At 44.1% G+C, this 27,282-nt stretch overlaps 1 protein-coding gene across 2 annotated transcripts in view; it reads left to right on the top strand.

Annotated features, from left to right (window-relative positions):
* Window positions 1-27,282, top strand: part of suco (SUN domain containing ossification factor) — a 73,021-nt gene that overhangs the window by 29,596 nt on the left and 16,143 nt on the right. For both annotated transcript variants that reach the window (XM_079506791.1, XM_079506790.1), the window contains exons 3-14: window positions 4,155-4,277; window positions 4,772-5,190; window positions 6,961-7,132; window positions 11,031-11,154; window positions 12,695-12,822; window positions 13,780-13,847; window positions 15,631-15,738; window positions 16,911-17,016; window positions 19,976-19,996; window positions 21,659-21,714; window positions 26,121-26,212; window positions 26,694-26,759. In XM_079506791.1, coding sequence (XP_079362917.1) covers window positions 4,155-4,277; window positions 4,772-5,190; window positions 6,961-7,132; window positions 11,031-11,154; window positions 12,695-12,822; window positions 13,780-13,847; window positions 15,631-15,738; window positions 16,911-17,016; window positions 19,976-19,996; window positions 21,659-21,714; window positions 26,121-26,212; window positions 26,694-26,759 — 1,483 coding nt within the window. The remainder of the gene's footprint in view (window positions 1-4,154; window positions 4,278-4,771; window positions 5,191-6,960; window positions 7,133-11,030; window positions 11,155-12,694; window positions 12,823-13,779; window positions 13,848-15,630; window positions 15,739-16,910; window positions 17,017-19,975; window positions 19,997-21,658; window positions 21,715-26,120; window positions 26,213-26,693; window positions 26,760-27,282) is intronic.

Below are 27,282 nucleotides of genomic sequence, written 5' to 3'. Positions count from 1 at the left end.
ATTAGGAGTTTTCACACAGCTGGATGGGCCTTGTTTACAATGTGAATCCAGGCCGGAGCTCCGGAGAGCTCTAGATTGTCAGCTCTGTGCCGTCAAAGAAACGCTGTTTTGACCAAAAATGCCATCTGGGACAAGGAATAGGAGATACAGGCGATTGAAAGAAATGGATAGAATGGATGCTTATGGCGACGACGATCTAAGATGGGCGATCCAGTTCTGTGCTAACAACACAGCTAGCTAACCGGCTAACGTGAGTAGCATTGTGGCTCGAGCAATCGAACGCGCTATAAAAGCTCAATTGCCGAAGGCCGTCGGCAATGGCGTTAAGCGCCAGTATCAAAATTAGGCTTCAATTGACTTTAATCGTCGGCAATGGCGCGGAGGGTGTTAAGGAAGTGGTTTGCACCACTTAAAGAAATATAATGAAAAAACACGCAAAACAGTAGACTCAATTCAACTTGCACAGTCTGACATGAAAAAGGAAAATGCTTTATTATCCATCATGGCATGACCTTTTTTCCTATCACACTGCGGCATGTAATGAACATGGCACAGATTGTGTGCCATGTGTGCAACCTGATTTCATAACATCGCCGTGTTGGCTGCCTGTGGTGACGGTGTGAGTAGCAAAACTGAAAAGGGCGCGTGTCAGATAGGGTGATGGTGTGTGTGTGTGTGTGTGTGTGTGTGTGTTGATTCTATTCATTCATTTGGGGTCATGCAAGCTGCTCCGTTAGCACTAGCAGAGGGAGGTGTGTGTGGGAGGTTACTTAAGTCTATGTAACTCTAACCAACATGTAGGGTCCGGGAGTAACACATCTTGTCTGACATGTACATCAGAGAGGCTGTCGTCATGTAGTGACCAAACCAGACTAACGAGCGTCCGTCTTTAGCACTTCCTTACCTGCAACCTCAGGAACTGGAATCCTTAATGGCAAGCTTTTTCATTTAAATCCTCTTTGCACAAGCGCCAACTAAGCCAATGTCAGGCTTTTACGAAATTTGTTGAGGTCAAAAACGGAGCACTCTCTCTACAACGTTTCCACAACCGTATGCCACTTGAATAAAAACAGGGAACAATATAACCACTAGGTCCAATTAAGTTCTCGAGCCCCCATTCTGTAACGACTCACCGAGTCTAGGACGGTTATTGTAATAAGGCAAGGTGGTAAAATGCCAAAAGGTGTTTATTTCTTATTCTGTGGCATACAAATTAATGGAAAACAATATATTTACATAGGTATTCAATAAACATAAATGACACACGGAGCAACTAAGGGAAATAATCAAAAGCATACTAAAACTAACCTCTTGAGTTTAGACACTAACCTACCAAACGAAAATAAAGTGACAACAGTACCCTACTATTGCCTACTCTAATCTAATCTAACTAAATGTACAAAAAGCAGGCTTCCGTGGCACGGTGCTCAGACATAAAAGCAGGCTTCCGTGGCCCGGTGCTCAGACATAAAGCAGGCTTCCGTGGCACGGTGCTCAGACATAAAAGCAGGCTTCCGTGGCCCGGTGCTCAGACATATAGAATTACTAAAGGATTAGCAATAAACAGGGTTTGCTCAGTAGACGGATTCACTCAAACTGGATTAAATGTAGCAACTCTTGCCATCATGATATTACTACTCCGTGCGTGCTCTCTCCACACGGAGGGCGCACTGTCCCCAGCCTACTCCACTCTGGAGGTTGGCTCTTGGACAGCGGCCGGGAGTGAAGGCTTCAGGACGCCTTTATGCCGTCAGGTGTTGCACCACTCAGTTCACACGGTGTGATTTATTTTAAAATGACATAAAAGTGTTTTTATGCCCATATCAGACCCTTTTTAGGCATATCAGACCCTCCCTGATATGCCAGGGATTCATATCAGACCCTCCCTGATATGCCAGGGATTCTGCCCAGCACGACAATACTTTTTTAAGGTAACCAATATCCATCAAATATGTTTTTATCACAACATTATAACATGTAGGGGTGCACCATTATGAAATTAGGACCACAATGAAAACAAGCCTAGGCCCTCTAGGGGCTTGGCCCAAAGTCTGTCTAAAAGAGTATTCAATCAATAAATAAATAGCATATACTCTTTTCCAAGTGTCTGTTTTCATAACTGAATGAGATGAGTACACAAATGAAATGTAGAATATGTTTTTAATTTTTAATTTTCTTGTTGGTGAAAACCGATTATATAATCTGTATTATTTTGAGACCGTTCCGATACCGATATGGCATTTTTATGGCCGATTCCGATTATGCTACTGATTAATACTGCATCCCTAATAACATACACATTAGATATTTATGTGACAAATCACGTACACAGATCACGTACACAGAGCGCTAATGTACTACAATTCCAATGGCAAGCCAGAAAAAGGTGCGAAAGATTTGCCATCACAACTTCTCTCTAAGAGTGATTCCGGCTGTGGCAGTACTGGGTCATAGTCGGCTCTGTGGGATCACGGTTCAGCGAGTTCTCCCTGCTCTCCAGTCAGTCCTCTGGGCTTTTACTGACTGACTGAAGCAGGAAACGTATCCATCTCAGCTCAGTCTATGGGTTCTGTTCCAAAGCTAAGCAAATTAAGGTCTTGAAGGGAGGGTGGAGCTGATGCGAGGTCAGTGCTCGTCTTTAGTTAAGTGGTGGTTAATCCCCTATAGTGGCTCAGAACAGATAGGAGAAGAGACCACATGGGCGAAGACAATTATGGCAACGCCCTGGATGAAATTCCAGCTGTTCCTACCCTGTTGGATGGGTTGATAGGTTGTCAACACTTTTTTTTACTCCACTGTACGTTACATGAAGATACTGGCTAATGGCCGACACTTTTGACATCCGCTACAAAGAAGTTGAGCTGGCTTCATGTTGTTCAGAGTTTCAATAACATTCAATCATTTGTTTTTGTTAAACCATTTCGACTCACCTTCCCTCTCCACAGAATTCCTGCTTGTAATGGGGGGAAATATTCCTTGCTGTCAGCCAGTTCCCTGTTCTCTTTAATACCCAAGCCTTGATATTTTCCTCGATTTTCCCACCTGTCGGAACACACGCTGGAACACACACTTCAGTGTGACTCGGCAGCACTGTAGCTGCTACACAGCTACACTGTAGCTGGCGAGTGGCGACGCTTGGGCGTTTTGTAGCTTTTGCAGATACTAGTGTGATCACAGCTTTAGATGGATGACACGCCGAGCTGCAGAAAGATGACATGGAGGAAGTTGACGGTGGGAATGGCTCACCAAATGTTTTGATGGCAAAAAGGTTTAGATAAAACATCATCAAAGGTGTGGTTGTTACAACTCATATGTCTAGGGGTAAGATGAGTAGGCAACATAAGAAGGAAGAACAGGAAACCATGATCCACGTGACAGTGGTTTAATTACATTTAGCAAGATTTCAGTGCCAGTATCAGAAATGGTCTGCAGCAAAGGACTACAGGCAGATCGGCAATTCTGCACAATGAGACTGACTAACTTCAAGAAAGAATATCTAAATGTAATTGTTGCAGTCGGGGTATTTGGTATTTCTCCGTTTTGGATGTGTGGAGTGGCATAAATGTAGCAAAAAGCATATTGAAATGAAGGCGTGTTAGTGCTGTAGCCTAGAAATAATTGGGGTTTAGTCCCCTCGGTTTACATGAATGGGGTCTCTCTGTGTGTATGTGCATGCATAGGTATTCGTGTACACACATGAAGGGGGCTCATTGTTTGCTGGCCAGCCAGCAGCAAACGGACGCTCCAGGGTGATTGAACGGGCCTGTCAGCCTGTCAGTGTTACAATAGCGCTGCCTTTGTCTCTTCCCTCCCATCAGTCAACAAGAGGCCATTTCACAACTTGAGATGCAAACTCTATGCCCTGCGTTTGTGTCGAGGTGTAGCTGTATGTGTGCTTGTGTTTCCTGAAGCACTTGATCTCCTCTCGTGACTTCTAACCCAACTGGATCGTCTTGCTTCTTTGAACACATTATTTAAATGTTAAACTAAATGGCCTGTTATCTTCGGATTAAAGTCGACCTCAGGGTGTATATAGAAGAAACTCAACCTTTGGCATAATGTAATTGGTTTGTTCATCTTGAAAGTGTTTGTGGATCTAGTGTGTGTATATATTGTGCTTGTGTCTGACGGTTTGTCAAATTGTTTTTATCCAGGCGGTGGAAGAATGGGCATCACACATAGCAGACGATGTTGGACAGGAGAAGCAGGGGGCAGCTGACGTACCTGTATTCGAACAGCTGCCAGCACACCACATACACCAAGACGATAATGAACAGGTAACAGACAGACAGACAGACCTGGGCTGATGAGCGATCTTCACATAACCATCAGTATTTATAAATGCGAAACAATAAGTGAGGTGAGGTGAGGCTAACAGTAAAAACACTTAATGGGTGTGAGTGAACAACACCACATCAAAGCAGTACTCTTGTCACTGACACAGGTGTGTCACCCTGTATCACACCGGTTACTTTATGTATTCAATGGATAAGCCAGAGTTGGGACACTTATTTGCTTGGAGGCAGAAACGACTAAATGTTCCCTCGGTTTGTTTCCCCCACATGGCATCGCACGCACGCACGCACGCACGCACGCACGCACATATAGCCCACTGTGTCTATTTGCTCAGGCACTATGATGTAAAATTAAAAAATTTGTTACAAAAAACTTGTGGGATAAAAACAATAAGGGGGTAAAAAAGAATCATAGCTCAAGTAGTTATTTTGATCCGTTATGAACCCATGAATGTGTTTGTGTCATCTCTCATCAGACTGTGAATCCAGTAGAGGCTGTGGTGGTGGTGTTGGAGGAGGAAGTCCAACCTGAGCCAGAATCTGAACATGTACCTGTTGCTACTGCTGAGCCAGCTGAGCCAGAGCCCCAGCCACATCTCCACAATGACTCGGACCTCCACAACCACAGCCAAGACCAGACACAGACACAGACCCAGGACCAGGCACCTCCAGCCTCCCATACCACCTCCAACCCCACCCAGACCCCAGCCCCTGACTCGCCTCCTGCCCAGGAGGACCAGGGCTCTACAGAACCCCCGACTCCACCTCCGGCAGAGCTCCCCGACGAAGCCCCACCTCCCACGCAACCCATCCCCGGCTCGGCCTCGCTCCCAGACCCAGAAGAGCACCAAGACACACCTACCTCACACAGTAGCAGCAGTCCGCCCCACACAGGGTAAGCTGCGTTCGGACTACTGAAACCAGGGCCCTCTGGTAGGGTCTCTGGGCTGTTGGAAGAGGTTGGCTTTAACTGCAGATAAGAGTCACTTCCACTTTAAATGATTGAGTGATGCTGATCCTCTTATGATGGTTAAAGCCAACCTCAACCCCAAGTATCATTCATTTAAGTTTAGATTTTATTTAGGTTTAATGATTAGCATTTGTTGAGTTTTTGTTTGTTTCTTTGAGTTTTTGTTTGTTGCTTAACTTTTATTCCCTTTCAGTTGTTTATTTGATTGACTTTTTCCGGCAAGTATGCCTGAACTGACTTTTTCCGGCAAGTATGCCTGAATGCAAACGGAAGAGTTTGGGTTCGGACTTTCAAGGTGTGATATCTTCGTCCTCATCTCGGACATTGTGGAGTCTCTCTGCGCGGTTCGGTGATTTCCCACGCACCGCCCTTATCTTAAGATCTTGTGGACTTTGACGGTCCCCCCCCCAAACAAGTAAACAATTGGTGGAATTGGTTACTTATTCGGACATGGGACCCCTCACTGGTTAACCAATTGGTGGAAAGTTAGTCGAGATGAGATGCCTCCCTGGTGTACGGAAAACACCAACGTCTACAGTTGCATTCAAATGCATTTTCAACATGGCCGTCGTCTCCAGGACATTTCAGTCATCAGCTTAAGCCCTGCTCTTCAGCTACCCTACCAGACACCTCTACAACATCCCCTCTCTACCCCGCCCCCCCCACTTCTCACTATCTCTCTCACTCCCTCCCTACCTTTCTTTCCACCCCCCCAAACTCCCTCTTTTTCCATCTCCTCGTCATTCGTCCCTCACTGTGTGTGTATCCACTGTGACCCCTGCCTGCTCTTTCCTTCTGTCTCAATCGGCCTTCCCTGTCGCTACATTCTCATGCCCTAAAACCTTCCATGTCCCCATCTCTCTCTCTCTCTCTCTCTCTCTCTCTCTCTCTCTCTCTCTCTCTCTCTCTCTCCTCCCCCCGTTTATCTCTCCCTTCCATCCTCCTCTCTCGGAGGAGCTGTGGTAAACGGCAGTATGTCCTTTCTTTTCCCTCAGTGCAGTGTGGGCCCCTCTAGAGGTTGCCAGTGCTGGAGACCAACCCCCCCCTGTAGACAGCTTTGTCTCTCTCTCGCAGTGCGGGGTCATTCCCCCCAAACTGGCAACCTGTGAAAACACGCCCTTTGGCAGCCCATTTCCCAGGTGAGTTGTGGAACACCCCCACCCCGACCCCACCCACTCCCTCTGTCTCTCCCCCCCCGCCTCCTCCACTCCACAGCAGCCAATCGGAACACAGATGGGTAAAACAAGGTAACAACAAGCCACACCTCCCTCTGCTACGCTCAGCCAATCGTTCGCTGGCCTTGCTCTCCTGTCCTACTGTATAAGCTTTTTATTTATTATTTATTTAGTTTTTACTTTATTTTTTACTTTTCTACAAGTACTAACTGATATTGTCAGGTGAATACAATGAGCTGTGTGTGTGTGTGTGTGTGTGTGTGTGTGTGTGTGTGTGTGTGTGTGTGTGTGTGTGTGTGTGTGTGTGTGTGTGTGTGTGTGTGTGTGTGTGTGTGTGTGTGTGTGTGTGTGTGTGTGTGTGTGTGTGTGTGTGTGTGTGTGTGTGTGTGTGTGTGTGTGTGTGTGTGTGTGTGTGTGTTCAAATCGACTGTTTCCTCACCGTTCTCTTCTCTCCATCGGTCCTTTCTACCCTCTCTCTCTCCCTACCCCCCCCCCCCCCCCCCCCCGGTCTGCCCTGTAGCATTGACGTGGGAAGCATAGACGGCCAGTCGTCAGAAGAGCTGGTCCCCGGTGGTTCTGCTCCTGACGTGGAGGACCACCAGGCTGTGGACCAGGAGAAGATCCAGGACCATGGTGGCCTGTCGGATCAGGACCAGGGAGCCAACGCCTCCCACCCACACGAAGACGAGCAGGTACACTACAGCAGCCTCGGTTCATTTCACATTTACTAATTAATGTAGGTGTGCCAGCAGCTGGACACTTCTGTTGACATACTGTACAAGAACACCTCAATGACCTGGACGGTTAGCTCAACCGTCTGGGCACCTAGGCCGCTGAGCCAGCCTGACGGAGTGCCGTGGGTTCGACTCCCGATCCCGACGGCCTTTTCCGCGTGTCTTCTCCCCCATCTCTCTCCCCATTTCCTGTCAGTCTACTTTCAACCTATTAATAAAGGAAGAAAAAGCCCAAAAAAACCCTCAATGAAACAATTCATTATATTGGTCATAATTAGAGTTCTCATCGGGCCTGAAAATTAAGGCCCGGCCCTACCCTACCCTAACTGGGTCGGCCCGAGGCCCGGCCCGACCCTAACAATTACCATAATGTCAGGCCCGAAAACCCGAAAAAGCCCGAGTGAAAAAAAAGAGAAAAAAAGGAAAAAGAAAAATGCCACTATATGGCCGCGGCGCCGTGGATTATCGAGACGACCGTGTCAGAGAACGCACTTATAGTCTAGTCGCCGAAATAAAGGATTTATGTAACTCACGTCAATTGGCTGATAATGTTCCATTTTCAACATTCTAATGGTTTCCAGCAATTTCCAGGGGTGAGTAAACATCTTCTGAATCAAAGTAGCAGCGATCCTCTGAAGTGACGCGGTTAATTATGTCCAATAGGCTACTGGCAATATTATGACAATTGTCAACTTGGCTATAATCTACTAGGTTACTGTATAGTTTACATTAATCATTGCCTCTCAAACCCACATACCACGCGTAATGTGCGTTGCCTAACCAAAAGAACAGACATACAAACCATCAACATGCCGCTCGATGGCGTGTCGAGTCTGTCGACAGCTTGCAGATCTTTTATTTTGGGCAGTGGGCACACAACGAGGCGCGCTGCGCTACGATGGGGAAATTAAATAGCTGTAGGCTACAGCGCGCTGCGATACGATTTGTAAACCAAATAGCTGTAGCCTATACAGTGTGACTGTAACATTGCTTGGTCATCATGTAACTATATTACGTGCAGGCGCTTTCATAGTTATACCGTTGATTAGGTAGCCTAATTTAGCTTATTCACCCAGCTGGGTTCAACGAGACAGCAGTGTCTCGTTAAGCCCCGACGTTTCCAAAACGAGCTATTGCGGATAAATCGATGGTCTTATAAAATATTTAAGCATATGGCAAGTTGACTTAAGTTATATAGTTGATGCTGAGCAGTAAGCAGCTCATTTGGTTGGCAAACCAGAGGCCAGCCAGCGGTAGCAAGTTCAACAACCACCGTTCTATTCTGTCACTTTGGTGCGCTGCTGCCTGCTGCTGATCATCGCCGCCTCCTCCTTCAGTCACATATAGTATAATAACCTAAACTGTAAAAGTTAATCGCCAACATTCACCAGCTCAGCCCTCTTCATATTAAATAAATACATTACACAAACAACAGAATTGTTATTTTTGTTATAATAAAATTATAAAAAAAAATCACGGAAAATCACAGAGCCCGAGGCTCGGCCCGGCCCGACTAATTATCGTGCATTTTGGGCCCGGCCCCACCCGAAAATGTCGGGCCGGGTCGGGCCGGGCCGGGTTCGGGCAGAGATTGAGAACTCTAGTCATAATATATAAGCTGTGACAGTGTAACTATTATCTTTAACAATGTGGGCGGGACTCTTGGGCGGGAGCTTGTTAACATAGACAACACGTAATCTAACACGTATCTAATGAGGGATGCAGAGCTTTGCTTGGATGCTAGCTCAGATGAACCACTTTACGTATGCATGCATGCACGCACACACACACACACACACACACACACACCCTACCAAAGAACATGAATGTTTAAGCTGCCAAAAGCTGACTGTACTTGCTTTCAATCTCCTCAATGGACAGTTGGTGTTGAGGACTTGTTAGACAAAGTGAGTGCTGAAATTAGCGGTATAGTCAGACTGTTTCGGTCTGTAAGTCTGACGTGTTCACATTAGCAGCTTTCTGTGTTGATGTCATTGCAGGCTCATAGGGGTCTAGTAGTGTTGCTTTATATAATCCAACCTAACATTACTCACAGGCCAACACACCTCAATGCTGCAGAGGCCATTCGACTAGCTGCTAGCTTAGCCTAGCCGTGTGCTATGAATGGCATTTGTCTCTAGCGTTACTGCAGTTTCAATACAAGGTTTTATAACCAAATATCCACCTAGTGCAAAACTCTAAAGACCATTTAATAACGGCTGCAATTGATGGCTTGTATCTTTTATGTCACAAACTGCATCCCTTTTTAACCCATTTTGGGCGGGAAGTTCCGGGAACCCCTGTTGGTGTTAGCATTATGTTATGCTTTATCTATTGAAAAATAGCAGATCTAGAAGCTCATAGCGCGCCACCGAGTGGCGCGCTACGAGCTTGTAGGTCTGCTATTTTTGAAAAATCGAAGAACCACTGACATAGAAACATAGCTTTTTCAGAAAACTGTCAGGATGTAGAAGACATTTTTAGAATCTGATCTCAGGTCAAAATGGGTTAATATCATCTCAGTATGCAGAGCAGATTGTGTCAAACTCGCTTATACGGTATGTTTTTCCAGTCCAGTCATCTATTCACTCACAACCCTACCATATAGTGTGTGTGTGTGTTGTCATGACTCGTTATGCGTGAGGAGTTAGAATTTACCTCCATGACTCAGTGCTGCTAGAAATAGCAGTAACATTAGTAATATTAGATTATCTGTCCTCACTTTGTAGCTCCAAGAGATAGTCAAGAGATAAACCTATTAGGAGGCTGATTCTATTATTTATAGTGATGGCTTTTAAGTCAGACCAAGACCAGTGTGTGATATGTATGTTAACACTTAGCGCGCCATTGCCGACGATTAAAGTCAATTGAAGCCTAATTTTGATACTGACGCTTAACGCCATTGCCAACGGCCTTCGGCAATTGAGCTTTTATAGCGCGTTCGATTGCTTGAGCCAAAATGCTACTCACGTTAGCCGGTTAGCTAGCTGTGTTGTTAGCACAGCACTGGATCGCCCATCTTAGATCGTCGTTGCCATAAGAATCCATTCTATCCATTTCTTTCAATCGCCTGTATCTCCTATTCCTTGTCCCAGATGGCATTTTGGTCAAAACAGCGTTTCTTTGACGGCACAGATCGGACGATGTAGAGCTCTCCAGAGCTCCGGTCTGGCTTCAGATGGTAAACAAGGCCTGTCCGCTCTGTGTAGCTTCCTAGGTTATGACTACTGCTCATGGACCGGAAATGGCGGCTTTTCAAAATAAGAGCTCAAATTTAAAAAATGCTGGCGTGAATTAGATCCTAATTTTTCAATAAATGCTAGCGGCCTAAGTGTTAATGTCTTCGACTAAAACTATGACGAAAAATGTTCGTCGACTACCTTCTTTCACTGACAAACTAAATATAAACTAAATAAAAACGAAGCTATGATGACTAAAACTAATTTAGTTAACAAATATAAACTAGACTAAAATGTTAGGGAGAGACTAGTGGAGAAGAGATCCAGTAGAACTAAGACCAGTCATTTTATGTTTGGTCGCGCTCAGAAAATAGCAGATCTACAAGCAGTGCTATTTTCAGCATGCAACCAAATGTAAACTCAGCCATTACGACGCCATCAAGGCCCGCCAAAATACACTTCTGTCCACAAAATAAACTGTAGATTTAATCGACTAAAATCTTATAATATATGGTTGACTAAAACTAGACTAAAACGGAAACATTTCAGATGACTAAAATGTGACAACAAATTTGGGAATTTTTTTCCCCCCAAAAGACTGAGTTTCTGTCAAAATTAACACTGATATGTGTGTGTGTGTGTGTGCGTGTGTGTGTGTGTGTGTGCGTGTGCTGCAGGCAGTGGATGCCAGCGTGGGAAAGGAAGGAGACCCCTCAGTGCCCAGTAAAGAAGACATCCCCACTTTTGACGAGTGGAAGAAGCAAGTGTTGGAGAAGGAGGTGGAGGTGGAGAAGGAAAAAAGTAAGGGTACACTGCACACACTTTGATACTGTACAAGTACGCACGCACACACACACACACTGATTTGTCAACTCTTTCTCTTAATGTTTCTGCATCGGTGGTGTGTGTGTGTGGTCAGTGGAGCATGTGTTGGTGTGTGAGTTGTGTAACCTTGTGACTATTGTTCATTTTGCACTGCCTCTAATGGCTCCTGATCAAAGGGTTTTAGCGACACAAACACTTGTGAACACTCAAACGGTTACCTAACATACCACTTGCTTATATTATCATAGATACACACTTTCTCTTACTTTCATGGACACACTGTTACGGACAAGTATATGCCTGGGCGCACATGCACGCACCAGGATGTATGCTTTGACGAAGCATTCATTTTGTGAACCATAAACCTTCTTTTAAAAGACACTGTACTTTTGCTCATATATGTATGTTCTGCATTTCACCTTTTATCGAAGATGCTTTACAATTTGCATTACATCCTCTCTCTCTCACTCTCTCTCACACACACGCACATATTACATAGTACATGTGTGCTGTGCACATTGGCAGAAAAATACCCTTTTTGTAAAATCTTGAATACGTTTCAGTTATACCAGACTTGGGACTCAGATGTCACATGGCATCCCAGACGACCAGGTTTTTAAATTGTGTGTGTGTGTGTGTGTGTGTGTGTGTGTGTGTGTGTGTGTGTGTGTGTGTGTGTGTGTGTGTGTGTGTGTGTGTGTGTGTGTGTGTGTGTGTGTGTGTGTGTGTGTGTGTGTGTGTGTGTGTGTGTGTGTGTGTGTGTGTGTGTGTGTGTGTGTGTGTGTGTGTGTGTGTCATTCTAAAGAACATCTTATCAGTGCTGTGACATAAAGGGTACAGCAAGTACATTTGCAAACATTACCTTGACATACCCATAGATGACCTACATTCTGTGCATAACTGAGTACACATACCTGGAGGCAGTGGCGTGCACAGACACAGGCAGGTGCTCAAGTGAAAAAAGGGCACCATGTGCAGCACGTGGAACCGGCCGGTTGCCTTAACCCATTTTGACCTGAAAATGTCTTCTACATCCTGACAGTTTTCTGAAAAAGCTATGTTTCTATGTCAGTCGTTGGCGCACTATGAGCTTGTAGATATGCTATTTTTCAATAGCTAAAGCATAACATAATGGTAACACCAAAAGGGGTTCCCGCCCAAAAGGGGTAATAGTGTGAGATTTATAGATTTTGGTGCATAAATAATATATTAGAAGCTTTTTTTATCAAGAATTGATCAATCACCATGGTCCACATACTGTACAGTGTTCACTGTACAAAAGAAAAGGGCACATTGCTGTCCAGAGGGCAAAGGGCAGGTGCTCTAGCACCACCTAGTGTCTATCTGTGCACGCCACTGCCTGGAGGGGACAGTAGAGGCGATGCCATCAGTGATAAATTCCTGCATGTATATTATTCACCCTAAAGGAAGGTGATGACATGTCTTTACATAACCTAGTTCATAAATCTCCTGCACACAGACAGCTCTAACGCCCCCGTTTCTTGTGTTAATTTAGGCCAGTCTCTCCAAACGTCAACCAATGGCAGCCCCCACCCTGTGAAGAAAGTCCAGAAAAACTTCAAGAATAACTACGCCTCCGTGGAGTGTGGCGCAAAGATACTCTCGGCCAACAATGAAGCCAAGGTACGACGATACACAAGTCTTTTTTTTCTGTTTGCCCGTGAGGACATCTTAATGTTTAACCCACTTGCAAAACAAACCGGCATTCTATAACCACTTAAGCCCTGCATATGTCTTTACGATGAATTAGCAAAAATAGATGATCTATGTTTTGAGTTTGTAGATCTGCTAGAATCCTTTTTTCACAAAAACATGCAGTAATCCTGGTCTCTAAACTGCCTCCCCCTGGCCAGCCGGGGCGTCTGATGGAGGGGAAAGGAACTGGTTGGAATAACGTGTTCCTTCCACGCGCTACGTCCAACCAGGGAAACTCCCCCCTGTCAGGTGTAAAGGAGCGACTTGGACACTCAGGCATGAAGGAAGCATGAGTTCAAGTCCGTTGCTCTCCCCAGGTTGGGGGAGGGTGTGTAGAGCCCAGGATCACATTAGATAATTGACACAGGGGTGAAAAATGGGTTACAAAATCGTGGGATAAAAATGATAAAAAATAAAATAAAAGTGAAATTTTGTCGAAGTGGACGTCTAAATGGGTTCAAAATGGACACCATCCAGCACTCATTTAGTCCTTTTAGGATCTCTTATAGACGGTGTTAATTTTGTTGATAGACTAAACAATTTCAGTGATGTGCGACAGTGAATTTAAAACATGATGGTGACGGTTTGCCCCGTGTGATGAAAATCATGTCGCTAAACAATGCAGGCGACTGTTATTCAGATAGATCCTTATTGATCCCGCAAGGGGAATTCAGTTGTCATGGCAGCCTCACAGTATTCTAAGTATTATGTAACCACGTTTGAACCAAAATATGTCAAGTCAAAGTCAAGTGACTAAATTCCAGGTATTATGTAACACTTACATACTATACGTGTCATAAACCCTGAAGGTGGTGCGCCAAATATAATGTATTCCACCCACCCCCATACTTAACACCTTTCTATGTCAATCCTTTGTCTCTTCAGAGTACCTCTGCTATTTTAATGGAGAACATGGATCTTTATATGCTGAATCCCTGCAGCAACAAAATTTGGTGAGTCACACGTAGAGCACATGTACCAGCACCCTCCCTCCCTCCCTCCCACACGCCTCTCTCTCTGACGCAAACATGCTTCTCACTCGCTCTAGGGGACTTTTGACAGGACGAGTCTATCAGGGTTCTTCCTTCACAGGAGCCGGAAAGCCTTGAGGGCAGTTATATTTGCATGTTATTTTTTTAAACCGCCAGGAATGTGGTTGGATCTCAAGTGAAAGGGTTTTCTTTCTCACTTGAGATCTTTTAGGTACTTGTCTTTAGGTACCTGGTGAAGATGACTAACTAGCATCATCATCATCATCTCTTCTCTTTCTCTGTACTGTGCCCTGCCTCTTTCTCCGTACTGTGCCCCAGCTCTTTCTTCATACTGTGCCCCAGCTCTTTCTCCCTACTGTGCCCCAGCTCTTTCTCCGTACTGTGCCCCAGCTCTTTCTTCATACTGTGCCCCAGCTCTTTCTCCCTACTGTGCCCCAGCTCTTTCTTCCTACTGTGCCCCAGCTCTTTCTCCCTACTGTGCCCCAGCTCTTTCTCCCTACTGTGCCCCAGCTCTTTCTCCCTACTGTGACCCAGCTCTTTCTCCGTACTGTGCCCCAGCTCTTTCTCCCTACTGTGCCCCAGCTCTTTCTCCCTACTGTGCCCCAGCTCTTTCTCCCTACTGTGCCCCAGCTCTTTCTCCCTACTGTGCCCCAGCTGTTTCTTCCTACTGTGCCCCAGCTCTTTCTTCCTACTGTGCCCCAGCTCTTTCTCCCTACTGTGCCCCAGCTGTTTCTCCGTACTGTGCCCCAGCTCTTTCTTCATACTGTGTCCCAGCTCTTTCTCCCTACTGTGCCCCAGCTCTTTCTCCGTACTGTGCCCCAGCTCTTTCTTCGTACTGTGCCCCAGCTCTTTCTTCGTACTGTGCCCCAGCTCTTTCTTCCTACTGTGCCCCAGCTCTTTCTCCCTACTGTGCCCCAGCTCTTTCTCCCTACTGTGCCCCAGCTCTTTCTCCGTACTGTGCCCCAGCAGCTCTTTCTTCGTACTGTGTCCCAGCTCTTTCTCCCTACTGTGCCCCAGCTCTTTCTTCCTACTGTGCCCCAGCTCTTTCTTCGTACTGTGCCCCAGCTCTTTCTCCCTACTGTGCCCCAGCTCTTTCTTCGTACTGTGCCCCAGCTCTTTCTCCGTACTGTGCCCCAGCAGCTCTTTCTCCCTACTGTGCCCCAGCTCTTTCTTCGTACTGTGCCCCAGCAGCTCTTTCTCCGTACTGTGCCCCAGCTCTTTCTTCGTACTGTGCCCCGCCCCCGGGCCACTGCAATAATTGGATGACCTATCATGTAACTGTTATGCTTGAATTACTTGAACCACTGATGCACACAAACTTGCAGGTGTCTTGAAGGTGCTTGAAATGTGCTGGAATTTGACTTTTTGAAAACTTGTCTAAGCAAAAAAACTGTACATAAGTAAGTAGCCTTGCCGATTCATGAGGCCCATAGGGCAGGAGCCTATCTCTTGTTTCTGTAGCGTGAGGCAGCTTGATGTACAAGTACACCCCCTGGACATGACGCTAGTATGTTGAGTGTCAAGCAGGGAGGCACTGGGTCCCATTTTTAGAGTCTTTGGTATTACCAGGCCGGGGATCGAACCCCAACCTCCCAGTCTCAGGGCGGACACTCTAACCACAAGGCCACTGAGCTGGTGCTACATTAGCAAGTAGGTTTTCAGGATGCACCCCCCCTCCACCACGCCCCCAAAATCATGAGCACTGATGACTCATTGATGTGTATCTGTCTGTGTCTCTCTCCAGGTTTGTCATAGAGCTCTGTGAGCCTATTCAAGTGAAGCAGCTGGACATTGCTAACTTTGAGCTCTTCTCATCCACACCCAAAGACTTCCTGGTGTCAATCAGTGACAGGTATACTGACATGCAACACACACACACACACACACACACACACACCAACCAACCAGAGCATGTGAGCGGAGTGGATCGGGGTGAAAAGCCGTTCCTCGCTCCAGAGGGCTGTTGTCTCGTTCGCTCGCTCATTCGCATATGTTGATTCCCCACCGCTCACCTTCCCTCACCACATTTGCAGTGATTCATTTTACTTAGATTTACGGGTATTAATAGTAGGAAACATGTTTGTATAGGAAATTAAATTACTAGTTTTTTAGCTTTAGTCTTTGTAAATCTTCTCAAGGAATGCCTTGAATTATAGGAGCTGAACTGAAAAGTTTGAGGCATTCTTGTTGCGTGCAGATAGGATACTGGCAGCACTATTGTAGACACAATGCTGTGTTGCTTATATAAGCTGTATGAGGACTGAGGACACATTTGCACACTCACTTGTAAACCTGTTAATGCAAAGTAGCCATTTGGGTAACTTGGCGAATCGAGGGGAACTGGTTCTAGCGTGCATACGCATCTATGCATGTGCCTGCCCTGCATGTTATCCTTCCCTCAAAAAAGGGAGCAACGCTGTGGTGTCGGCCGGGTGAAGTGACCAGTGCACCCCTGGACATAACACACAAATATAACACACACACACACACACACACACACACACACTCCTCACAATACTGCACACTTGAAGACGTTAGTTTCAACCGGGTATAGAGCGTTGCAGTCCCGCCCCCCTACCAGGGCCCAGGAAATGATTCTCCGTTCATTTTCCTCATAGACATTTCAGAAAGTATTTATTTAAAGACGTTTACGCCGCGGACAAAGCCAACTCTTGTCGTGACAAATCATGACAACAAACAGAATTTTTCGGGCCAAACAAAGAATTAGAAAGTAGAAAGTAGTTTTTCTTCTATGTAATTATTTGTTTGTTCAAATATTGTGTGTTGTCGTCATGATTTGTCACGACTCGAGTTGGCTTCGTACGACGCTTAAAAGGTCTTTAAATAAATACTTTTTGAAATGTCTATGGGAAAAATGCATTGTGATTCATTTCCTGGGCCTGGCGTCGTCATGAAAGGGGGCGGGACTGCGACGCTCTATACCTCAACCAGCCTCTCTTTCTTTCTCTGTCACTTCTTCTCTAACCCTGCACTATTGTTCCACCATCCTTCTCCTCTCCACAGATATCCAACCAACAAGTGGGTGAAGCTGGGTACATTCCACGGCCGCGACGAGCGCACCGTCCAGAGCTTCCCATTGGACGAACAGCTCTATGCCAAATATGTGAAGGTAGCGCCTTGTTCTTCTGTGTAATTAATAATAATAATAATAATAAAACTTTATTTGTATAGCACCTTTCATGACATGAAATGCAGCTCAAAGTGCTTTACAGAGCAATGGAGAAAAAAAAAGAAAAAAGCGAGGCATAAACATTAAAAAACAAGAGCAGTAATGCAATACAGTGAGGACATGAATAACAAAGAATTAAAAGATCAATTAAAAGCAAGAGTGTAGAAGTGGGTCTTGAGCTGCGCTTTAAAAATGTCTACAGAGGCTGCCTGTCGAAAGTACAGTGGGAGTTTGTTCCACGCCGTCGGCCCGTAGAAGCAAAACGCTGCTTCCCCGATCACTACATTCACGTATGCTGTATAGTTCATTGGTAGAGGGGTCTTCTGAAAAGTCTGAAAAGTTATACGTCGTTTTTACAGTCGACGAAATGTGGCAGAATGCTTCTCAGTATACTTTTTTTTTTTTTTTTTTTTTTATATACTCTCAAATCACCTACATTCTGGCCAAGTAACTGGCTAAATGAGTACGTTCAAGAACAAAAAGTAGATAACCGTGTGTGGATGCGGTATGGGTAATGGCGCTGAGTATTTAGCCTGCTATTGACCATTATCGGCATCAGTACACCCCTAGTTGTTAAGCGTATGAGGCCTACTACACATCACATGCATTCTAGTCCTCTGGCACATTCTCACACCCACACATACTCTAGTCTCTACATGGCTCAGGGGACCCGCTCATGACTTCATGGTAACTTATCCATGTATAATGGTCCCTTTGCCTGGACACAGAAACGTGTTTGTTTTGTAAGGCTGTGTCTCTGACAGAGCTGTGTTTTGTGAGCATTAAGGATGGACAAGCCATGCCCATGCTGACCATTTGTGGATCTTCGCCCTTGAAGTGTTCCTACAAACAAATTAGGATAATAATTGCATTCAACTGTCCCCTCCTTCTCTCGTTCGTCCCTTCGCTGTTGCTTCGGCTGCTCGCTGTGTGTTTAAAGTGTAATGTTAATAATCCTGTGGATGTAGTAATTGTGTTAGATGTGTAATGTGGCCGTTGATCTGATTCAGTGTGATCTGTTACAACATGAAAATAACCTGATTACATAAACTGTTGTCTCCTTTTAAGTCGCCTCTAAAGAACTGAAGCTACGCAAACCTGTTATGTCTTGTTCTGATGTCTCGTGTCTGTCCTCGACTTCTTCGCCTGTCCGTGTTTGTGTCTGTGTTTCTGTCTTTTGTGCTCCTCTTTCAATAACAAAAATGTGGCAAAATATGTCGTAGATTGACTGCACAAAGTGCACATACACATAATTGTAAGCTCTTTTGCTTTAGCCCTTGAAACCAATAAAATAGTTGCCGTCATTTTTCAGATAAAAGTATCAGTTTCTGTAGAAACAACATAGTTCCCTGTATTTTGACGTGTTCGGTTGTATGACAGGGTCAAGGACGGCGTTGACCGTGTGTTCCTTCCACGTGCTACGTCCAGGGAAACGTTGCTCTCCCCATGTCCCTCATATATGGGGACTAGGTTGGCGGAGGGTGTGTAGAGCCCAGGATCACATTAGATAATTGACACAGGGTTGAAAGATGGGTTACAAAATCGTGGGATAAAAAAAAACAGTCCATGCCTGATTTACACTTAGTTGCACGTCAGGGACACGCACGGAAAATAACAGATCTACGAGCTTTGAGCTCACTATTGCGCTGTGATGCGTGGTGTGAGCTTGTAGATCTGATATTTCCGGTGTGCGTCACCATGCACAATCGATCAAGTATGAATGTGGCAGTTGTGGCATTGTTGTGGCTTAGCTACAACGATAGTTGTAACGATAGTCTGTTATAGCAGCTACCAACACCTACAAATACAGGGAAGTTCCCAGAAAGTTCTACTTTTATCAGAGAAATTACTGCAGCAATTTTATTGATTTAATGCGTTTAATCAAGGAGAATTAATATCTGATTGCCTGCATGCAGACAATCGGATAATCAGACAATCAGACAATCAGGAATGCAAGGAATCTTCTGCCAAGCGGAGAGACTTGGTCCAAAATGTCCTCCCCTCCTTTTTTGTTTACTCAAGGTAAAACATTGCCCCATCGGCTGATGTAGGTCGTAGCCTATTTTCGTAGCATAATTTATAGCTGGCCTTGATTCAACTTGCACAGTCTGACAAGGTGCATAATCACGATTTAGCCTTTTCACATGATGGCATGTCATGATCATATCGTAAGATGGCCTAAAGTAAACCATGCAGGGTTCAACCTTAACTGCACCTTAACTGATGCTAGTATCTTGCCTGTAGAGTCTTAAATGTGGGGTAAGTGATATTTTGTGGTTAAAGAAAAACGTTTTTATTTTATTTTTTGTTAAAAGTTTAAAGCTCTGTAGTATGCTAGTAATCATGGCTATAGAGTGTTTGTTCAGTAACAGGATCCCTGCCTGTCCAGCTTTTTAACAGAACATACATTTTTCAGGTAGGTGACAACATCTTCAGCCAATCAGGAGGAGAGATTGCAGATTTCCCATTTCTTTGTGTTCCAGATTGTTCCAATTTGTCTGCAAATGTTTTGGTGTCATCACTTCTAATTTCACTTGTTTAATGTGTATCCTGTTTGAGGTCTCTATCCTGATCGGATAACCCGAATATGCATTTTCTGTTTTATAAACGAGGTGGGGACTGGACATGGACATGGAGACCCCTGTTGCTGAACTCTATAGCAATGAGTACTGTCATAATATAGAGCTATTTTACACTTATTTTAATCAAAGAAAATCATTTACCCTACTTTTTTTTTTTTTTTTTGAATAGTATGAACGGAGTTGTTATTAAGACAGCATTTGACAAACTGTGATCACATACTACTTGCTTGTGGCATGAATCAACCTTTTACTGATTAACTCTCTCTCTCTTTTCCCCCCTCTCTGTTTCTCCGTGCCTTGTCCTCTTCTCACATCAGATGTTCATCAAGTACATAAAGGTAGCGCCCAACTCTCTTGGCCAGGGGTTATGCATATGATGTGTAATAAAGCACACCTTAATGGGCATAATATGGATTATTGAGCTTTGGGTGGCACAGCACAGCACAGCACACATAGTGTAATGCATGTGGAAGATGAATCCATTATAACACTGTTTCCCAAACAAGTGGGTCGGTAGTCGACCACATTTCCTACATTTTGTTTTAAATTATTATAATAAAATTCACAAAAATTCACAACTTTTCATTTCATTCATCATTTGTTTTCAAAATAATTAAAAAAAAAAAAAGATTAATTAGAGAGAAAAAGTACTTTTAAAATAGCCGATTGTACAAGCTCACACGTCGCTTGTAGATCGGCCATTTTCACTAGTTTGGGTCTCGCTTTGGGGTCTCGAGCTAAAAGGTTTGGGAACCATTGCATTATAACACACACAGAGTACACATTATAACACATTATAACACATTATAACACACACATAGAGTACACATTATAACACATAACACATTATAACACACACATAGAGCACAGACAGAGGCTAAAGGGTTTGGGAACCATTGCATTATAACACACACATAGAGTACAGACAGAGATTAAAGGTTTGGGAACCATTGCATTATAACACACACATAGAGTACAGACAGAGATTAAAGGTTTGGGAACCATTGCATTATAACACACACATAGAGCACAGACAGAGATTAAAGGTTTGGGAACCATTGCATTATAACACACATAGAGTACAGACAGAGATTAAAGGTTTGGGAACCATTGCATTATAACACACATAGAGTACAGACAGAGATTAAAGGTTTGGGAACCATTGCATTATAACACACATAGAGCACAGACAGAGATTAAAGGTTTGGGAACCATTGCATTATAACACACACATAGAGTACAGACAGAGATTAAAGGTTTGGGAACCATTGCATTATAACACACACATAGAGTACAGACAGAGGCTAAAGGTTTGGGAACCATTGCATTATAACACACATAGAGTACAGACAGAGATTAAAGGTTTGGGAACCATTGCATTATAACACACATAGAGCACAGACAGAGATTAAAGGTTTGGGAACCATTGCATTATAACACACACATAGAGTACAGACAGAGATTAAAGGTTTGGGAACCATTGCATTATAACACACACATAGAGTACAGACAGAGGCTAAAGGTTTGGGAACCATTGCATTATAACACACACCTAGAGTACAGACAGAGATTAAAGGTTTGGGAACCATTGCATTATAACACACATAGAGTACAGACAGAGATTAAAGGTTTGGGAACCATTGCATTATAACACACACATAGAGTACAGACCGAGGCTAAAAGGTTTGGGAACCATTGCATTATAACACACACATAGAGTACAGACAGAGATTAAAGGTTTGGGAACCATTGCATTATAACACACACATAGAGTACAGACAGAGATTAAAGGTTTGGGAACCATTGCATTATAACACACACATAGAGTACAGACAGAGATTGTCGACGCTTGGCAATGTTCACGATTACGTAACCCATGTTTGATGGACTGTTTTTGGAGTGGGTGTATAATGGTAATAATTCGTGTTGGGACTGGTGTCTTGTACAACTGGGGATGATGCCTGTTTGATCCTAACTGGTTGCTGTTGTCCCTCTCGCAGGTTGAGCTTCTCTCTCACTTCGGGTCGGAGCACTTCTGTCCCCTCAGTCTCATCAGGTAAGACCAGCCAAAGGGAACCATTTTGTATTTGTACAACTTTTTGGCTAAATCCTGTCATTTATATGAAGCGTGCGTCATAGGATCTATCTAGCCTTGGCTTGGACTAGCCTTGGTCTGACCTTGCGCTGCATTTTCATATCTTGTTCTGACCATGACATGTCTGGCAAATTGTCCAAGTAAATTCTTCTGGCATCTTTCTTTCAAGGTAGGTTGGCAGTTATTCTGGTGGCTAAATATAGAGAGCATACCAGGAACTGAAGCATTCATAAACAACACGCTGCTTTATTAGACTAAATATCTCTGTCACACAACACATTTCACCGTGGAGTCATTTGACTGTGATTTCACACTGGCGGAGTGGTTCACCCCCAAAACACACACCCCATGAAGACTTGAGTTCATGGAGATTTGTTTGTTTTTGTGGCATTCCTAAGCCAATCATTTGATGACCGGCGGAAAGATGCTAGCGTCTCCGGTAGGAGACACCGCAACGCGAGGTCATCACATTATTGGCTCAGGAATGCCACAAAAACAGATAAATCTCCATGAATCCAAGGCTTCATGGGGTGTGTGATTGATAGAAAATAAGTCATGTTTTGGGCAGTGTTGTTTTCGTCGACTAAAACTAAGACGAAAAGTGTTAGTCGACTACCTTTTTTCACTGACTAAAACTAAATGGAAACTAAATGAAAACTAAGCTACGATGACTAAAACTAAGACTAAATATAGTGACAATTTTGTCAACAAATACAAACTAGACTAAAATGTTTTCATACTTGGTTGCATGCTGAAAATAGCCGATCTACAAGCTCACAAGTGAGCTTGTAGATCAGCTATTTTCAGCAAGTGTAAAATCAGTCATTATGACGGCATCGAGGACCGACAGATTACATTTTAGTCGACTAAATCAACTGTAGATTTAGTCGACTAAAATCTGATGATATTTAGTCGACTAAAACTAGACTAAACACTAAGACATTCCAGGTGACTAAAATGTTACTAAAACTAAATTAAAGCTATTCAAGAGACTATGACTAAAACTAAAATCAAAATGTGCTGCCAAAAACAACACTGGTTTTGGGTGAACTACTCCTTATGGAGCCACTTATGCAGAATCCACTTTTATTTAAATGAATACTTGTCCCAATACTTTGTTATAGTACTTTGTCAAAAATCATAGTTCATACTGTACCGTAGTGAACAGTAATTCTTGGAAGTGTGTGTGTGTCTGTCTCTCTCTCGGGGGGAGGAGTCATATGGAGCCTATAGGTTTTCCAGGAAACCTTTGTTCACTCTGGATCTGAGCCATGCTTTACTTGGCTGGCAGGGGAATTCTCTGCTCTCGTTCCCTTCTAGTGAAATGTCAAAACGAAAAAACAGAAAGACACCTTCTTTTTACTCTCGATCTCTAGTGTTCACTCTCTCTATCTGTTCATGCTTTTATATGCTGCCTGTCTCTCTGTACATCTCTGTCTGTCTCTCTCTCTGGATCTGAGCCATGCTTTACTTGGCTGGCTGGGGAATTCTCTGCTCTCGTTCCCTTCTAGTGAAATGTCAAAACGAAAAAACAGAAAGACACCTTCTGTTCATGCTTTTATATTCTGCCTGTCTCTCTGTACATCTCTGTCTGTCTGTCTCTCTGTCTGTAAGCAACGATTTGCAGCAGTGTGATTCTTGCAGAATGCGTCTGTCCAACTCCATCTGAGAGTTGTGGCGGCCTGGAGTAGAGTTATCTAACCACTGCTACAGACCAGTATATGTCTCTGATCATGATATCAGGTTACATGATTGCACGTAGGGAGCATTTCGACACACAGTCCCTCCTATTCATCCCCTGCAGCTCCGTGCGGTAATTCCTCAGCCTGGTTTTGTGCTGGAGCGAAGCCAGGGTTGACTGGAATGCTCCTCATATGGAAAGCATACGCGCACGCAGAGCATTTAGGGTTTCTAGGTCAACACAAAGACAAAAAAGGCCCGTCTAAAACTGGTGTCGCCGTTGCGACACAGGGCTCCGTGCTAATTTGCAGATTAGACTCTTGTTTGTGGAGAAGTTTTGAGCACAATGGACTTAGTTAATGGATAATGTGTTTTGTGGTACCTAGAGTATGTAAATGGTCGGTCGTTTGTGAAGTGAAGAGATTATTTTTATTTATTTATTTTATGTTTTTTTTGTGGCCTTTGCCTTTATTTTATATTTTTTATGGAGGAACAGACAGTAGGCTGACAAGAAATGGGGAGAGAGATGGGGGGTGACATTCAGTAAAGGCCGTTGGTATCGGGAGTCGAACCCGCGGCACACTGCCAGACTGGATTACCAGCCAAGGTGCCTGGACTGTTGCTTGGCTCTGTAGGCTAGGTGTGTGCGTGCGTGTGTGTGGCTGGGATGATATACGTATGTACTGATATACTGTGTTGAATAATTATTTTAATTTAACCATCTAAGCAGGGATTAAAACAGTGTCTTGGCCATGACAGGCAGCATCACGTTTAAAACATGATTGCAGTTTCTAAGTTAAATAAATTAACCCGTATACTGTAAATTAGGGCAACAAAAAAAGGTTATCCTAAAATAGATTAACTTGACAAACAGTGACAGCCAGGCGTATCTGCCTCTGTGACTAAGGAGGTGGGCATAGGTTAAGGAAGCTGTAAAACCCTCAAAGGGAGGTCGTAGTTCAGAATGTGGATGTGCGTGCATCTGAAGTACTATGGCGTTCCTTTCACGTTAGATAAGAGCTGCTGAAGAACGCTCACATGAAGAGGCATGTGGAATGGAGAGCCTTGAGCTTCTATCTCAGTGGGCCGGGTCTTATTTACCTTAGATAGCGATAGAGAACACAGTGTATTCGTCCCATTACCATGTACTCCCCCGCAAAGTAAAACCACAGTGTTAACCCATTTTGGTGTTAGCATTATGTTATGCTTTAGCTATTGAAAAATAGCAGATCTACAAGCTCATAGCGTGCCACCGAGTGGCGCGCTACGAGCTTGTAGGTCTGCTATTTTTGAAAAATCGAAGAACCACTGACATAGAAACATAGCTTTTTCAGAAAACTGTCAGGATGTAGAAGACATTTTTAGAATCTGATATCAGGTCAAAATGGGTTAATTTACAAAGCTGCAGTCAATAACGTGTCCTATTGTCCTACCCGGGAATCAAACCCAGGTCTCCTGCGTGAGAGACTCCATTTCTACAGACTTTTACAATAAGACATCCCGCCCTGTCAGGGAGACATTGCACTAGGAGCCTCAGGGTGTACTAGTTCTTGACAGTGACACAAGGGTCTGCATTTCTCAATGAAGGAAGAGAAGGCAGACCACCTCCAAGCAACTGCAGATGTACTCGTTTTATTGTATTAATATACTCTACATACAATACAGATTGTAATTTCTTCGTTGTCAGTTGTCAGTGAAATACTATATACATAGTATTTCTTTGGCAAATGCTCACCTATTTTCAGTGAATGTCAGCCTATTTTTGTCATGTCCAGAATTAGGGATGAGTTAATTTGGTTAAAATAAAATGTTATTCATTGAAATAAGTTCCTGATTGAAGCTTTATCTCCAAGATTGTGAGCTAAGTGAACACTTAAGAATTGTGTAAAGGGAGTACTAAGGTTGTGTGTCTGTGTAAAGGGAGTACTAAGATTGTGTGTCTGTGTAAAGGGAGTACTAAGGTTGTGTGTCTGTGTAAAGGGAGTACTAAGGTTGTGTGTCTGTGTAAAGGGAGTACTAAGGTTGTGTGTCTGTGTAAAGGGAGTACTAAGGTTGTGTGTCTGTGTTAAGGGAGTACTAAGGTTGTGTGTCTGTGTAAAGGGAGTACTAAGGTTGTGTGTCTGTGTAAAGGGAGTACTAAGGTTGTGTGTCTGTGTAAAGGGAGTACTAAGGTTGTGTGTCTGTGTAAAGGGAGTACTAAGGTTGTGTGTCTGTGTAAAGGGAGTACTAAGGTTGTGTGTCTGTGTAAAGGGAGTACTAAGGTTGTGTGTCTGTGTAAAGGGAGTACTAAGGTTGTGTGTCTGTGTAAAGGGAGTACTAAGGTTGTGTGTCTGTGTTGTGTGTACTGTGTAAAGGGAGTACTAAGGTTGTGTGTCTGTGTTGTGTGTACTGTGTAAAGGGAGTACTAAGGTTGTGTGTCTGTGTTGTGTGTACTGTGTAAAGGGAGTACTAAGGTTGTGTGTCTGTGTTGTGTGTACTGTGTAAAGGGAGTACTAAGGTTGTGTGTCTGTGTTGTGTGTACTGTGTAAAGGGAGTACTAAAGGTGTGTGTCTGTTTGCACAGCCGGGTCTTTTCAATAATGGATTCTTCTGTAGACTGTGGAGCCTGGATGTTTTTTCACCATGACGTCTGATGAGAGAATCGTGCATGACGAGCTAACGGTGAATGCATGTTTCTAATCTGTGCAGGGTGTTTGGCACCAGTATGGTGGAGGAGTACGACGAGATAGCAGACTCCCAGTACCCCTCAGAGAGACTGGAGTACCTGGATGAAGATTTTGGTAAGACCCTGTTTTGTCTGCGCCCCTAAATGATGTAATGATGAAAATATAGTTTCATGTATGCAGCCTTGACGGCTAAGCTAGGTATCGTCAAGCATTCTCATTGCACTGTTCAACGAAGACACCCAGTATTGGAAGCTCTGTAGAATTAATGACTAAATCAGAGTTAGCTGATGACCGACTTGACATGGTTACTTTCCTGATTAATCCTATCCTAAATTCATAACAGGCTTTACAGCATTTCAGTGCTTAAGTTCCAGCCTCAATTGTTTTACAATTTAGGCATTTAGCAAACCTCTTAATCCAGAGCGATTTACAGTACGCAAGAACAAAACATGGTAATACATCAAATACATAAAAATAGTCTTGAAGAATGTTGTGCTGCATGCATGCATACTGCCACAGTCTAACTAGAATGTTGTGCTGCATGCATACATACTGCCACAGTCTAACTAGCGGCTTTGTTTTCCTCCCTCCGTAGACTACCCGCCTGGATACCAACTACCTGAGGACAAGGCCGCTAAGAACCTGCTTGGCTCAGCCACCAGTACGTACAGTTACAGTACACCTGACACAAAAACACTTATAATGGGTGTGAGTGAACAACACCACATCAAAGCAGTCACTCTTGTCACTGACACAGGTGTGTCACCCTCCATCACACCGGTTGCTTTATGTATTCAATGGATAAGCCAGAGTTAGGACACTTATTTGCTTGGAGGCAGAAACGAAGTATGTTCCCTCTGTTTGTTTCCCCCCACATGGCATTAAACATGTACACATGCGCGCGCACGCACACACACACACACATACACACACACACGTACACGTACACACGTACACACACACACGTACACAAGGGGCCCTGTGTTCTCTTCCAGATTTGGAGAGGGGTGGAGAATTATGGTTAAGAGGTTGCCGTGTGATTGGCTTAGAAACCTTGTTGCACACAAATGTAGTTGCGCGCACACACACACACACACACACACACACACACACACACACACACACACACACACACACACACACACACACACACACACACACACACACACTCTCTCACTCACACA

The sequence above is a fragment of the Electrona antarctica genome (assembly GCF_951216825.1).
Source record: "Electrona antarctica genome assembly, chromosome: 7".
NCBI classification, from domain to species: domain Eukaryota; kingdom Metazoa; phylum Chordata; class Actinopteri; order Myctophiformes; family Myctophidae; genus Electrona; species Electrona antarctica.
Note: the sequence above shows the minus strand (reverse complement) of the source record. Positions and strands in the feature narration are given on the sequence as shown.